Below are 17,217 nucleotides of genomic sequence, written 5' to 3' on the forward strand. Positions count from 1 at the left end.
CTTTATTTAATTATACTGATCAGAGTCATTATATATTTTTTAAAAACCTAGTAGTTTGATTTATTCCTTAGTGCAAAGAACAGTAACAAGGCAGAGGCATGGGTTCAGAATATATGGCTGGGTTATAGTAGCCTGCTTTTTTATTCTAGATTATGTTTCATAAGGCAGCAGCTTTGAAGTGTAATCATCTTTGTATGTATTCCCAGAAGACTTCCATTAATGAGTTCCCTGGGATCATACACTGAATTTAATTTCCCGCTTTACAAATGTTACAGCAGATGTTCATATAATCTCTGTATGATGGAGGATGTCTGTTACTTGACTCGGGGGGAAAAAAACCTCTTATATAAGAGCATGTTTTTAAAATATTGATTATACTGTGTCATATCATGACCCTTTACATGGACCTGTCCAGCTATGGTATATAGGTATTAGGTGCTTTTACCAGCTTAAATGTATTAAGATAGGTAAAAGAGGTTACGTGCCCAGAAATAACTGTTTCTGCGTATAGATAGGTGGAGTTTCCCTTTGGATTGGTATGTGTGAAGTACTTAGCACAGTATCGTATTTACTGTGTGCATAAAATAAATATCAGGTAGTGATAACAGTCTCTTTGACAGCTGAACTGTGAAATACAGTTGCTGAGATGTCCACAGACCCAGGAGTCTTTTAAGACTCCATTCAAACAGGCTCTGCTTGTGGCTTCCTCTGAATTCTGGAACTTATTTTTACAAAATGGTATCTAAAGTTTAAGATTTACTATATGGGAGCTCCTGGGTGGCTCAGTTGGTTGAGCGTCCGACTTCGGCTCAGGTCATGATCTCATGGTTCGTGGGTTCGAGCCCTGTGTCGGGCTCTGTGCTGACAGCCAGCTCAGAGCCTGGAGCCTGCTTCAGATTCTGTATCTCCCTCTCTCTCTGACCCTCTGACACACACTCTCTCAGAAATAAATAAAACGTTAAAAAAAAAGATTTACTATATGAAATCATGCTTTAAATTGCAACTTGGTATAGAAGAGTTAACTTATAACTAAAGTCATTTTAGTTAAACTTTAGTACTACTACTAAAGAGTAACCTCAAGAAAAGCATTTGGTTACTTACGTCAGAGTTACATGACATGTTATTTGTTAAATCACTGCTTATTAAAATTTTAAAATTCTTTTAATATTTTGTAAAAGCTCATAATTGTGTCTTAGTCAAACTCCTCTATGTCATAGGATTTTTTTATTCCATCATTTTCCCCCTACTAATTAAGGTTTGTTTGTTTTTCTCCATAAGAACAAAAAATATTCAAAAAGAGCCTTTAAAAAGTAGGTCACTTAGTTTGTCCTAAAATGTCTGAGTCTTAGTGCAGGTGCACCTCAGACTGTAAATTTAAGATTTTTTTGCCCAGGAACTGTCACCTGCCTTTTCCTTTTTTGGAGAATTAGCAATATATAACAAGGATTTTCATGACTTGCCGAATTGCAAATCTTAAATAGATTGCTACTGTCTTCATAAGTCTGCCTTTTTGCTATTGTGATATTTTGATTTATTTTTGTTTTTATTTTTTTTTAATGTTTTATTTATTTCTAGGAGAGAGAGAGAGAGAGACAGCGTGAGCAGGGGAGTGTCAGAGAGAGAGGGAGTCACAGACTGAAACAGGCTCCAGGCTCTGAGCTGGCAGTCAGCACAGAGCCCGACGTGGGGCTCGAACCCACGAACCGCGAGATCATGACCTAAACGAAAGTCGGACGCTTAACCGACTAAGCCACCAAGGCGCCCCAATATTTTGATTTATAATAAGGAATCTATATTGGTCTTTCTTCCTGTTCTGGCCCATAGCTCCTAAAACCCTTGAGATTTCCTAAGTGACGAGGGTATTAAAGGTGTCTTTTGGCATGTTAATAAGGTGACTTTGGGGAAGTCCCTGATGGTTTCCAGCGCAACAACCCTGGGATTGAAAGGTTGGAATTTTTCACTCCAAATCCCAGACCTTTCAGGAGGGGCTGGAGATTGAGTTCAGTTACCAGTGGCCTGTGATTTAATCAATCATGCTTATGTGATGAAGCCTTCATAAAAACCCAAAAGGACAGGGTTTGTACAACTTCCAGGTTGGTGAAAGCATGGAGGTTTGGGGAGAGTAGCTTCCGTACCTCTTTCCACATACCTTGCCCTGTGCATCCTTTCCATCTGGCTGTTCCTGAATTATATCCTTTAATAATAAACTGACCTAGTAAGTAAAATGTTTCTCTGAGTCATGTGAGCTGTTGTAGCAAATTTATTGAACCAGCAGAGGTGATGGGAACCTCTGATCTGTAGCCAGTTACTTAGAAGCCGAGGTACAACTTGGACTTGGGATTATCCTCTGAAGTGTGTGTTGGGGTCAGGGGCAGTCTGGTAGGACTAGTGTATTTTCACTACTATCTCTGGGGTAGATCGACTTCTCTGAGTTTATACATGTCCGTATTTTTCTTCTGTTACTTTTTAAAACTTATTTTGCATTTCTTTTTCTTGGTTGCAGTGGTAGTGTTTTTGGTTCTGTAGAATTCATTTTTCCTATCTATTAAGTTTCAAATATATTTTTAAAGGCTACTCTTTTAAAATAACGGCTTTCGAATTGTTAATTGTATTTCCCACCCTTAGGTTTGCACAATTTTTCCTGTGTCCCTTGTTTGATGAGAGTTGCAAAGACAGAGAGGTGAATGCAGTTGATTCAGAACATGAGAAGAATGTGATGAACGATGCCTGGAGACTCTTTCAGTTGGAAAAAGCTACGGGAAATCCCAAACACCCCTTCAGCAAATTTGGGACAGGTTTGTCAACAGCGGCTTTCATGCATTAGTTCTCTCTGACCTCATTTAAACCCATGGCCTCTTTTTACAGTATTGTATTTTACAGTTCAGGTTAGAGGATTTTGGAACTCCCCATTCCTATCTGTCCTGTTCTTTATAAACTCCCAGTCATGAGGAAGGGTTATATCATTGCTTCTCCCGGTTATTTCTTACCATACCACTACACTTACGTCATCTGCCTGGTCCCTGTGTCAGCATTTATATTTGTGACTCGTGATCTGAGATGAGGCTGAAGCTTAGATATGTGAGCTTCATGGAGAAAGTGATGGGTTATTAAGAAGAGTGATCAAATATGAAGCAAGTTTGTTGGATAACAAGGTATAGGATGTAATTCAGAGCTTAGGAACGGTGAGAATAAAGTGGTTATAATACCTTTAATAGGTGACTAGCATTTTGGCTAGTAGTTCAAAAAGAAAGATGTCAAATGGGCTCTTGGCAGTGGACTTCATACATAAAACTTGGGATGATATTCTTTAAATTGTAGTAGTAGTGACCTAAGCAATTATTTAGCCCTCTAGAAGGGTTACTCTGACCCTTATTTAAAAAATTGTTTTTTAAATTTTTAATGTTTATTTATTTTTGAGAGAGAGAGACAGACAGACAATACAAGAGGGTGAGGGGCAGAAAGAGAGGGAGACACAGAATCTGAAGCAGCTCCAGACTCTGAGCCATGAGATCATGACCTGAGCTCAAGTCAGACGCTTAACTGAGCCACCCAGGCGCCCCTCATTTAAACAGGGGTCTAAATATTTAAGGAGTAGGGCTGTTAGAGGTGTGAATAGATGTTAACTAGCATTTCAAAGAGAGAAGAGAATAGATCCTTGTATTCTGAAATCTACCTTCCAAATAGAAGTGCTTTTTTAAGTGCTCATTTCTAGGCTCCTTGAATCGTCTTGCTCCCATCACCTCTTCTTCTACTTCCTACACATGCCTAGTGTCCCTCATGGGGCTGGGTGTGTGGGACCTGGAACGTTGTAGAAGAGTTCTAAATAGAGTGCTGCAGTCTCCTGGAAGCAGATTAGAGGTGGGAATGGCAGGGAGTAGAATAAAATAAATGTGGAGATTCTTGACCTCATAATTGTACCCTTTTTCTTTATTCATATTTTCATTAAAAAGTACATATTTAGAAGTGCCTAGGTGGCTTAGTTGGTTAAAGGTCAATCTCTTGGTTTTGGCTCTGGGCATGATCTCACCATTTGTGGTTAGAGCCCCATGGCAGGCTCTGCGCTGATAGCATGGAGCCTGCATGGGATTCTCTCTCCTTCTCTCTCTGCACCCCCACCCCCCACCCCACGCACTCTCGCTCTCTCTCAAAATAAATAAATAAACATTAGGAAAAAAGTACATGTTTAATTTAAATATTTAAATAGTGCAAAAGTATTCAAGAAGCAAAAACAAAAACTCTTTTCCTCATCTACTCCTGCCAGTCCCACTCACCAGATGTAATCGTTGTTAACAGGTTGCTATGATTAAAATACTGCTTTAGGGATTATAAAATGGCATAAAAATAATAGATTGCTTAGTGTACTTACAAATTTATGCATATTATATAACTTAATTTGGAGAACGTTTTTTAAGACTATAAAGACAGCTTTCTTTCAGTTTAGATGCCATTCCAGTATATCCAACAGCAGCCAGGGAATTAGCATCGAATTGCAGAATTAGGAGTTTTTTGTTTCTGTTTTTTTAGTTTATCTTTTTTTTTTTTTTTAACTAATCTCTGCACCCAACGTCAGGTGCAGACTCATGACCCCAATATCAAGATTCACATGCTCTTCAGAATGAGCCAGCCAGGTGCCCCAAATTAGGGAGTTTTTAAACATTGTGATTAGAAGCAGTGATATTATATTCTTTACACTTCTAGTACTTGGCACTCAATATCAGTGTCATTGCTAAGATGAATACTGTGTCCCTAAAATGTCTATGTAATGCTGAGTTGTTTGAAAAGTGGTTTTTGTAGAGAACATTAGCACGCATAGTGTGTCAAAAAGGGGAGGTGAGATTTTATTTTTTAAAGTTTATTTATTTATTTTGTTGGGGGCAGGGGCAGACAGAGAAGGGGAGAGAGAGAATCCCAAACAGACCCCGCGCTGTTAGCGTGGAGCCCCATGCAGGGCTCAAACCCATGAACTGTGAGATCATGACCTGAGCTGAAACCATGAATCAGATGCTTAACACCGATTGAGCCCACCCAGACACCCCAAGAAGGGGATGGAAGTTTTAAAAAAACAGATTTCAAAATCATTACATCCAAATGGTAGTTGTCCTTTAAGTAGTCCCTCTGGTAGGTTAGATTACTTACACCAACAATGCTGCTATTATGCAGAGCATGTTGGAGCTCCTCTTTGGGAGTTGCTTTCTTTTAAACGGCTCACTGGTGACAAATTGTAATCAGCATAATCAGGAAGCGGCCACAGATCTTCCAGAAAAAAATACAGTGAATAAGGCGGGTAATATTACTTCTGGTCACGAATAAGAAACAATCTTAAAATGTCGTAGAGGAAGGTTTCGGGAGAGATGGGCACAGTGAAACATTGAATGGCCATATACGTTTGGATGGATTCTGAGGGCATGCTTGTTTTCATAAACCACTGACAAGGCCAACCAGTTAGCCAGCAAAGTATGAGGTAATATAAACACCTGAAGGGTGACTGAGCCAGACGCCATGTAAAAGTATAGAAAATGTGCAAATGCCAAGTTGCCTTCTAATTTTTTTAAATTTATTTTTTAATGCTTTTTAATTTATTTTTGAGAGTCAAAGAGAGACAGAGCGAGCAGGGGAGGGTCAGAGAGAGATACAGAATCCGAAGACAGGCTCCAGGCTCTGAGCTAGCTGTCAGCACAGAGTCCGATGCGGGTCTTGAACCCACCAACTGTGAGATCATGACCTGAGCCAAAGTCGGACACTTAACCGACTGAGGCACCCAGACGCCCCTGATTTTAGAAGTATAAACTAACTTTAAACTTCTTGGAGGAGAGGTTATGTCCATTTTTAAGGTCACAGATATGTTTGAAAATATGATGGAAGCTGTATACCCTCACCCTAGAAATTACACATGTAACATTTTACAGAAATGATCCTTGAATAAGTATCCTTGTCAAAAATTCATACTTAATTTACTTCTGTTACTTTTGAGTGACTTAAGATATTTCTGTGAATGTGGGTCATTTTTTCCATCAAGGGAGTATAGCTTATGTTAATAATAATAATATTTAAAATATTAAAAATATGTTCAAAACATTTTAAAAATAACAGTATCAGGAAAAGCTGGGTATTTTTATTTATTTATTTATATATATATTTTTTTAATATTTTTTTTTTGAGAAAGAGAGAGCACGAGCAAGGGAGGGTCAGAGAGAGAGAGAGGGAGACACAGAATCTGAAACAGGCTCTAGGCTCTGAGCTGTCAGCACAGAGCCTGATATGGGCCTCAAACTCAGGATCTGTGAGATCATAACCTGAGCCGTAGTTGGATGCTTAAATGACTGAGCCACCCAGGTTCCCAAGCCTGATATTTTTAAAAGAACAAAAGCCAAGCATTATGTTACTTATTTTTAAGAAAACCTTACAATAAGATGTTTGTCCTTTCTAGTGGTTTTTCATCCTTCAGAATAGTGTAGATCATTTGCTGTCAAACTCTTGTATACTACCCATTGTAAGAAGCATGTTTTACTTAGCAACTCAGAGCATATATATGTGTGTTTGTGTAAGCAACTAAAACAAAAATTTTTACCAAACAGTATCTATCTAATACCTTGGTGTGCCCTCTGTTATATTCTATTTCTTAAAATAAAAAAATTCTGGTCTGTCATTACATTAAATTTATTTCATTATAATCAAATGGGTTCCAACCCATTGATTCAGTATAAGCAGTCCATAGTGTTAGACAGTCATTTTAGTAGGCCCAGGAAAGACATTTGATAAAGGTCAGCACTCGTTCATGAACAAAAACAACAAAAAACTATGAAGCTGATAAAAACCTGCATCAAACATGAAAATTAATGATGAGGTTTCAAAAGGATTTCCATTGAAAGGTGAAAACAAAATAGGAATACCCTGTAATCACTTTTTTGTTCAGCTGTATCATTGCAATAAAACAAGGGAAGGCAATGTGCTATGTAAGAGGTGGAAAGGAAGCTAAAGAGAACTTATTCCATGATTGTCTGCATAAAAATATTCAAGAAAATCTTTAGATCAGCCATTAAAAATAAGATCATTCACCAAGGTTGCCAGAAGACAAGAAACAAAAATTCTATTCTTGTGTATAGTAATCAATTTAGAAAAACATTACAGGAAAAAGTAATTTCATTTACAGTATAAAAGTAGCTTTAAGGTATTTTGAAACAAATCTAACAAGAGGTGTGAGAAATATATAGTGGATCTAAAAGAATACCTGAGTAAATGGTGAAATTAACCATGTTAATTAACCATGTTAATACATGAACATGGTTAAACTCAGTATCACACAAATGTAAGTTCACCCTAAATTTATCTAAATTCAGTTCAGTGCCAATTGAAAGCCCTAGTTTGTTTTGTTTTGTTTGTTTGAGGAAGCTGATAATCTGATTATAAAATTAATAAGAGTAAAGGGCCAAGAATGCTTTTGAAGAACAGCAAAGAACAGACTAATTCTCCCCAATACCAAGACTTACTGTAAAGTTCTAGTTGTTACAGTAGTGGAATTGTTGCAAGAATACAGGAAGATAACAGATTATAGACTCTAGAAACATAGCACACATACATAGATATTTGACCTAAGACAGAGGTACATTACAAATAGATGAGGAAAGAAGAAATTAGTTATCTGTATAGAAATAAGTAAAATTAGATGCTCATCTCATACCATGCATAAAAATAAATTCCAGGTCAATTAGACCTAATTATGGGAAGAAAACTTTAAAACTTATAGAAAAAAACATAGATTTCTTTTCATCTTAAGGAAAGTGTTCTTAAAAGAAAAAAAGAGGCAAACTAAAAATCAGACTCTTAACTATAGACGACAAACAAAAACTCATGGTTACCAAAGGGGAGGTAGGTAGAGGGATGGGTGAAATAGGTGAAGGGGATTAAGAGTACATTTATCATGATCAATGAGTATAGAATTGTTGAATCACTAGATTGTAGATCTGAAACTAATATCACAAACCATATCTTTTAGAGATAAAGGGAACTCATAGGTTTAAAGATAAATTTGATTTCATTAAAATTTAAAATTTCTGTTCAGTAGACACAAAAGCCAAAGATAATCCATACACTCAGTGAAGGTATTTGCAAAGCATGTAACATAAAAACTTCTATGAGTAAATAAGTAAAAGATGAAACAGTTCATTAGGAAAAATAGGCAAAGGATATGAATTTGGAGTTTATAGAAGAGGGTATTTGGATAAACATAAAAAAGATGTTCAAATCATTAAAATCAGAGGAAAAGTAAAATAAATAATTAAAAAATAAAACACTGAGGTACCATTGCACATCTTCAGGTTGGCAACAATAGAAAGTCAGGCAAAACTGAGTATTGTGGTGACAGTATAGAAAAACAGAAACTCCTATGCTGTTGATGGCAAAATAAATTGGTTCATTCACCTTGTAAAACAATTTGGCAATATCTAATAAAGTGATGCCTACTCCCTTTGACCCAAAGAATTCATTTCTTTGCATATACCCTAGAGAGAAACAATGTTAGTTATTGGGCACAGGGAACATACACAAAAATGCTCATGAAGCATTTTTTGAACTAGTGAAAAAAAATGACTTAAATGTCTCTCAGCAGTTGAATAAGTTAATACATTTTGGTCTATGCATGCAGTGGAATAATAAAAATTAAAATGAGTGAGCTATAGCTCATGTATGAAACCAGGTAAAGAGCAAAATATTTTGAGCAAAATGCAGGTTGCAGAATGTTTTGTGTGATAGCTTTCTATAAAATTTGAAGACAGGCAAATAATGTCTGTATCTGTATATTATATGGTATAAAATATGCATGAGAATGCTTACACACCAACCTCCCTTTAGTATGTCTGCGGATGGGGAGACAGAGACAGGCAGGAGAGACTATCTCTAGGAAGAAAAAGATTTGTAACAAAATACGGCAAAAGGTGAAGAATGGTAAAATTGGGTGGTGAGTAAGTACATAGGTGGACATGGTGTAAATTTGTATGTTTATAAATATTTCACAGTTTTAAAATTTAAGGAGAAATGCAAAATATTTCTCTTACCCATTTATCAAAAATGGAAAAACAGAAGACCGAGCGAGAGGGTGACACTTTTCAGAATAAGCAGGAGAAAGCCTCCTTTTGTGTGTGGGGACTGTTTGTATGTTTACTAGTTGAGCCTGTCTGTCAGAAGAAAGCTGCAGGTTACCTGTCCTGTTCTCATAAGCATTTAGTTTTGCAAACCTTTGTCTAACCAAGTGGGACAAGCCCTTAAGTTGCTATTCTTTCTCCTCTATCTTGGTTCCCATGCTGAGAGTTCTCACATTCTCAAACTGACATCTGACAAGTATTTTTCTGTTTCAAGTTAGTTACTTACTGTTTGAAAGTTGTTTTCATAGACATTGTGTGATAAATCTGTCTCTACAGATATGTCTTCATTGAATCCCTTTATGTCTTTCCTACCCTCAAACTTCAGCCAGGAATCCCACCTCCAACTAGCATATTCTAGGTGGCCCCCGAAGTTGGGCGGTACTTTCTTTAAGTTTTTGATCTACCACTGGCCATCCCAAGGACACTGGGCAAGTTGCTTAACTTTTGTAAGCCTCAGTTTCCTCCCCTATCAAGTTAACATGAGAATTAAATGAGGTTGTCCATGTGAAGTGGTTAGAGAAAAGTCTGGGAGCTATAATAATGTTTAATATTATAGATTGGATTTTTAAAAATAACTTTGGAAAAGGAAAAAGAAAAGAGAAAACCTTAGTTCTGGTTATTTTTTAGTGATCTGTTTCTCTAAGCTGACACCCCAGACACGTTGAGAGCAAGTGGATTTAGTCAGTTGGGAAGAAAGTAGAAGAAGGAAGTCACGGAGTAGGTGAGGGAAACAACAGACACTCCTTGCATAGGTGGAATGAAAGGTGAAGTGGGAGGGCATGTGGAAAAAGGGGGGGTTGTTACTTAGTTATTTAGTATGTTTTGTAGTGTGTGCCACAGGATAAGAATTTGAACAGAGTCTTACAAGTTAGCCTAGGTGATGTCTTTCTCTCTTAGTTGACAATTATTTTTTTAATCTCCCTACATGGAAAGTGCATTAGAATATGCAAAGAAATGTAACCAGTATCTTTACATTTAAAGTGCTTATAGTTGAGTTGAAAAGTTAAGGCACACCCAGGATTTCACTGGAGTATAACCTTGGGTTTGGTTTTCCAGGATCATTATCTCTTCTTTATCTTCCTCCTCACTAATTTTTATTGAGTGCTGTGCTACGTACTTTGCCTGGATTATTTAATTTAATTCTTACAGTATTGCTTGTGGTCACTCAGCTTTTAAGTGCTGGAGCCATGCTCTAAACCCAGATCTGGTGCTTTTAATCTGCCTGCTTAGGGTTGCCTGGAATTGAATTCTCCAGGACCTCAGAGGGTATGCAAACTGAATTCTCATGAAGGGTAGGTAGGATTTTCTTTTCTTTTTTGTTTTTTTTAATGTTTTATTTATTTTTGAGAGAGAGAGAAAGAGCATGAGCAGGGGAGGGTTAGAGAAAGAGGGAGACAGAATCTGAAGACAGGCTCCAGGCTCTGAGCTGTCAGCACAGAGACCCATGTGGGGCTTGAACCGTGAGATCATGACCTGAGCCGAAGTCAGACGCTCAACCAACTGAGCCACCCAGGCGCCCCTAGGTAGCGTTTTCTTAAGCAGAAGAAAGGAAGAGCCATTCAAGAGGAAAAGGAACTAATATTTATTGTATAAGATGCCACACACTGAGTAGGTGTCCTACCTAATATGATTTCACTCAACCTTTATCACAGTACTGAAATTTCATCATGCCCTGTGACAGTTGTCAAAATGAATACTGAGAGGGAATGGCCTTGTGGGGCTTGCAGGGAGAGGGAGGTGGGGTGGTGGCGGAACTTTTTGTGTGGGTTTGAAGATTTGATATCATGTCAGTCTGAACTCAGAGCCTGTCTGTGTTCTTTGCCATAATGTTAGGTTGGCCCCCAGAATTATGACAAGAAGAAAGGACCAAGGAGTGAGCCCAGTGTCTTTTGTAGAACACAAGTTAGATTGGTTTAGTTATAATGAAGGACACTTTGCATAGGAAAAGGAAGGAACAGAGCAGGAAAATTGACTGGAAATGAAAAATATGAAATGCAAACCAGAAGGTAATTGAATGGCTCCTGATCTTGAGATGATGGTAATGATACAAAATCAGATCCTGATAAAAGTTAAACATTTACTTTTCCTCCCTTCCTTCCTTCTCTTTACCTCCCTCCTTTTTTTTCTTTTTAATTTTTTCATGTTTATTTTCTAGAGATAGAGCATGAGTGGGGGAGGGACAGAGAGAGCAAGAGGGAGACACAGAATCCGAAGCAGGCTCCAGGCTCTGAGCTGTCAGCGCAGACACTGATGTGTGGCTCAAATTCATGAACCACAAGATTATGACCTAGGTCGAAGTCAAATGTTTAACCGACTGAGCCACCCAGGCACCCCCTCCCTCCTTCTTAAATGAAGAATTTAAAATGTACAAAGTAGGCAAATACTGTTATGAATCCCATATTTGCATTACCTTGCCCCTGGCCAGTCCAGACTGATCTGCATTCCCATTCACTCTCTTGTATCATTTTGAAGAGATCCTAAACATCATATGCCTTCGTTCACAAAGATTTCAATATATACCTCTAAAACATGAGGACTCATTTATTTATTTATTTATTTATTTTTAACTTCTTAAAAAATTTAATTTATTTTTTAAATTTGCATCCAAGTTAGTTAGCATATAGTACAACAATGATTTCAGGAGTAGATTCCTTAATGCCCCTTACCCATTTAGCCCACCCCACTCCCACAACCCCTCCAGTAACCCTCTGTTTGTTCTCCATATTTAAAATGAGTCTCTTATGTTTTGTCCCCCTCCCTGTTTTTGTATTATTTTTGCTTCCCTTCCTTATGTTCATCTGTTTTGTATCTTAGAGTCCTCATCTGAGTGAAGCCATTTATTTGTGTTTCCCTAATTTCGCTTAGCATAATACCCTCTAGTTCCATCCACGTAGTTGCAAATGGCAAGATTTCATTATTTTTGATTGCCAAGTAATACTCCACTGTGTATATATACTACATCTTCTTTATCCATTCATCCATCGATGGACATTTGGGCTCTTTCCATACTTTGGCTGTTGTTGATGATGCTGCTGTAAACATGGGGTTGCATGTGTTCCTTCAAAACAGCACACCTGTATCCCTTGGATAAATACCTAGTAGTGCAATTGCTGGGTCGTAGGGTAGTTCTATTTTTAATTTTTTGAGGAACCTCTATACTGTTTTCCAGCGTGACTGCACCAGTTTGCATTCCCACCAGCAGTGCAGAAGAAATCCTCTTTCTCCACATCCTCGCCAACATCTGTGGTTACCTGAGTTGTTAATGTTAGCCATTCTCACGGGTGTGAGGTGGTATCTCATTGTGGTTTTGATTTGTATTTCCCTGATGATGAGTGATGTTGAGCATTTTTTTCATGTGTCGGTTGGCCATCTGGAGGTCATCTTTGGAGAAGTGTCTCTTCATGTCTTTTGTTCATTTCTTACTGGATTATTTGTTTTTTGGGTGTTGAGTTTGATAAGTTCTTTATAGATGAGGACTCTTTTAAAAACAGCAAAAACAATATTATCACTAATATCCAATATCTAGTTTTCATATTTCTAGTTGTCTCATAAAAACCTATAATTTTAAGTTTATTTGGATGAGGGTCCACATAATGTTCAAATGTTAGTAAGTGATAGGTCTTTAAATATCTTTTACTGTGTAGGTATAGGTTCATCTTTATCTCCCTCTCCTCCCCACTGGAATTTATTGAAGGATTAGGTTGGTTGCTCCATAGAGCTTTTCAGAGCCTATATTTTCCTGCTTGCATCCCCAACGATGTGGTTTAACATATTCATATCTCTGACCTCTGTATTTCCACAAATTGGCAGGTGGGTATAGAGGTTTGACCAGATTCATGAGGTTTTTGGACAAGACTTCATAGGTGTTGATATATCAAGAGCATATAATGTCTAGTTGTCTAGTGTTGGCAACCATTCATCCTCAGTACGTCACTTCCCTAGTGCTAATTCTGATTTCTCCTACTATTTGACCACCCAGTGGTACTGTTGTTAAAGGAAAGGCAAGACAAATGCTTGATTTGTTCCCTTCATTTACAGTTTTCAAAATAATGAATTGGTTCCCTAGCATCCTTGAATGATGACTCATTTGTTCAGTTATACAAATATTTGAATTGTTTCAGCCCACTTACTCATTTAATATTCCCTAAGTTTTTCCATGGATACTGTTTTTCATTGTTATTGTCTTTTTTTTTCCTTGTTAGCATATGTGTCTATGGAAAATTAGAAATTTACAGAAATCTAGAACTGGATTAATCAAGTGTACAGGCGTTTTATTAAGGCATTCATGAGGTTTTCCTTCCTAGTCCCATCTCATAACTTACATCTTATCCTAGCATGTCCTATCCCAGGTGCGGGAAAATTGCCCTTTAGAATTTTATAGGAAAATTCATATGTCTCAAAAGGCTTTAGTCTCTTCCAGGATTTTTAGAAGATTGCCATAGCAGGAAGAAAGAGCTTTTTAATTTTTATTTATTTTTAATTTTTTTATGTTTGTTTTTTTTTGGGGGGGCGAGGGAAAGGCAGCTTTCAAGCGGGGGTTGGGGAGAGAGACAGACAGACAGACTCTGAGGTAGGCTTCAGGCTCTGAGTCTAAGTGCAGAGCCCAACGCGGGGCTCAGACCTACAAACTGCAAGATCATGACCTGACCTGAAGTCAGATACTCCACCAACTGAGTCACCTAGGTGCCCCTAATTTTTATTTATTTATTTTTAAAGTTTTTAACTTACTGAGAGAGAGACAGACAGAGAATCCCAAGCAGACTTGTAGTGACAGCACAGGGCTCGATTTCACGAACTTGAGATCATGACCTGAGCAGAAATCAAGAGTCAGACACTCAGCTGACTGAGCCAACCAGGAACCCCAAGAAAGAGCTTTAAAAAAAAAAAATTATAATACAGTTGACCCTTGAACATTGTGGGAGTTAGGAGTGCTAACTCTTCCCACAGTTGAAAATCCATGTGTAACTTTTTTTCTCTAAGTTTATTTATTTTTAAGTTATCTCTACACCCAACATAGGGCTCGAACTCATGACCCTGAGATCAAGAGTCACACACTCCTATGACCGAGCCAGCCAGGTGCCCCCCCCAACATGTAACTTTTGAATCCCCAAAAAACTTTACAACAGATTTCTAAAACTTCAAACTCAGTCTTTCCTACAGTGTAAGAAATATATGTCTGGCTTCAGAATTTTCCAGCAAAATAAATTCTTTTTCTTGAAATTCAGTATTTGTATACATTAGTACTGAGTTTGTAAGCTTTTTTCTTTTTAATAGAATTTAAAGTAGTTGTTATAGTGAAAATGTCAATAGCATTTACCGAGTTTTATAATTTATAAAACCTTTTTCATATCCATTATCACTTTTCATAGTTTTCACGACAACCCAAGTTAATATTAAAAAATTATTGTCTGACAAGGTGCTATGTTGACCCTTTACACAGATTATTCAAATAATCCTCCTAGCAATCCTGAGAGGTTGGTGCCTTTATTATTCTATGTTACAAATAAAGAAACTGAGGCCTAGCAAGGTTAAGAAACTTGCCTGTGTCCTACAGCTAGAAAACGGAAGAGTCACGGGTTGAGCTCCAGTTCTTAACAACTGGGCCTGTATCCATATTGCCCCTGTTTTAAGGATCAAATAAATGACCCCTTGGAGATACTGGGAGACTTTTCCAAGGTTGCTTAATTGATATGTGATGGAGTCAGGGCAAGAAACCCTGAATCTGTCAGCCGCTGAGCCAGTGTTCCCTCCAGCAGGCCCAGAGTAGAAGGGTCAGCAACCCAGATACCATCAGTCCACTGCTGGAGCTTACTGTAATGGTAACAGAGCCAGAGGGGTAGGATTCAGGATTTCGGTAGCAGCATTTGTTTGATACAAATGACCTAGCTGAGTTAGCACTAAATTAGGACAGTATGTGTCTAGAGACTGAACTGTTTGTTTTGCCAGCCTTATTCACAGTGTTCTCCACACATAGACTCTTAGGTAGAAGAAAGTCCTCTAGACCGTTTACTGAGCTTTCTTCTCTCCTTTGGTGCCACCATTTCTGTGATATTCTCAGAAGCCAGGAGTCCCTCCTACAATTCACATCATAACAGCAGTAGCTGCTGTTTATTGTATGTTTATTTTGTTATACGTGAAATATTATGTTAAGTACTTTAACATTTTTACAGATTTATTATCTGTCACAAAAGAGGTAGGTTTAAAACTATTTACCAGATCATTCCCTACATACTACTTAAAGACCCAGAGCTTTACAAATACAGTTTGAGCCTCTGATGTGTCCTTTTCCATTTACGTTTTCCTCCCTGCTTCTGGGAGGTAACCACTGTCTTAAGTTTGTTTGGTGACTATCATTCTCATGTTTGTTTATTTGTTTAATATCTCTAGTCATGTATTTATTTCTAAGCAATATGTTGTATAGTTTTTAGTTCTACACGATTGGTATTTTATTTTGAGTAATCTCTACCACTTGTATTTTTTTATTCACCATTATATTTGTAAGAGTTCTCCATATGAGTGAATGTGCCTGTGGTTAAGTTTTTAAATTTTTATTGCTGCTATTTGAAAAATTCATTGAATATATCATTCTTTATCTGTTTTCCTGTTAATGGGATAGTGCTGCTATAAGCATTCTTGTACATGTGTCCTTGCACACAGAGTTCTTTACGGTACATGTGCCCAGCAGTGGGATTATTCATATGCAATAAATATTGTCAAGTTGTTGCTTAGAGTGATTGATTTAATATACACTTTCTCTTGTAGTGTCTGAGTTCTTATTTTTCCACATCCCTAAACAGCACTTGACGTCATCATATTTTGCTATTTGACTTTCATATTTTTGCTTACACATGATGGTCGTGTTTTTGCTATTTATTGGATGTGAAATATTACTCTTAAGCTTGTTTATTACATGCATTTTTTTCTAATTTGGTGTAAACCTACCAATGTCAGAATTGAAATTGAGCCTGAGAGAAGTAAAGTGACTTGTTTAAGGTCATGCAACCAGAAGATGGCTGAAGCTAGATTAGATGAGAACTCTGTGAACCCCAAAGCCAGTACCTGTTCCTCCCTACCTAAGGGTCATGGCACCAACACCTGCAGAGTTCACCTGGTGATTCAGGGACTGATTACTACGGAGTTCTGTACATTATGCTCTGCTTTTCATTTCATTTTGTCATCTATTTCTTGAGAAATTCTACCAGCCTAGCCTTCCTGTTTTTAGTGAACTCTCTTAAAGGATTTGTTATATAAGGGTTAATAAACTTAATAGCAAGCTTGAGTCTTTGGCCCATTTGTTTTTTAGGGGTGTGTGTGTGTGTGTGTGTGTGTGTGTGTGTGTGTGTGTGTGTTTAAACAGCACCTGTTTATTAGCTCACAGTTTTATGCCAGAAGTCTGACATGGCATGGGACTTCCTGTTCAGGGTATCAGAAGGCTGAAACCAAGGTATTGACTACATAAAGTTCCTATGAAGGCTCTGGGGAAAAACATCTTCCAGTGTCATTCTTAACCATTGGCAAAATTCAGTTCCTTTTAGCCATAAGACTGAGATCACCATTTCCATGCTTGGCTACTCCTAAATATCACCGGTGTTCCTTGCTATGTGGTCCCCTCTATCTTCAAGCCAGTGATGGTATGCCAGTCAGTTCTTTCTTATGCTTTGAATCTTTGACTTCTTCCTCTGCCACTTGCCAAAGAAAATGCATGTTATGTATTTATTCTTAAAAATTATTTTTAAAAAATTTTTTTGGTTGGCCCATTTGTAGCTGGTATCCATGTTTCTCTGCCAATGAATTGAGAGTTGATGTCCTGATCCCAAGAGGGCTATAGTGGAGAACCTCTTCCTCTTTTTAATTCAGATAACTCTAAGGATATGGAACAGCCATCTGGGCTGTGTTCCCAAATGGACCATAATTTCCTGCTGTCATCACATATTAGAAAAACTGAAAACCTCTAGGAAGCAAAAAAAATGAGTATGTAGATTCATAGAATGGTATCTCTTTATAGCAAACAGACTGAGCAAATGTGGTTGAGCTTCTGTTTAGCAGTTTGGTCAGAGATTCTGTATATTTGATTTAGGAC

At 37.6% G+C, this 17,217-nt stretch overlaps 1 protein-coding gene across 2 annotated transcripts in view; it reads left to right on the forward strand.

Moving 5' to 3' along the window:
• The window catches only part of IDE (insulin degrading enzyme), a 114,182-nt gene that overhangs the window by 42,163 nt on the left and 54,802 nt on the right, over window positions 1-17,217 (forward strand). For both annotated transcript variants that reach the window (XM_077779839.1, XM_077779842.1), the window contains exon 4: window positions 2,626-2,795. In XM_077779839.1, coding sequence (XP_077635965.1) covers window positions 2,626-2,795 — 170 coding nt within the window. The remainder of the gene's footprint in view (window positions 1-2,625; window positions 2,796-17,217) is intronic.

The sequence above is a fragment of the Crocuta crocuta genome, unplaced genomic scaffold (assembly GCF_008692635.1).
Source record: "Crocuta crocuta isolate KB4526 unplaced genomic scaffold, BGI_CrCroc_1.0 scaffold170, whole genome shotgun sequence".
Lineage (NCBI taxonomy): Eukaryota > Metazoa > Chordata > Mammalia > Carnivora > Hyaenidae > Crocuta > Crocuta crocuta.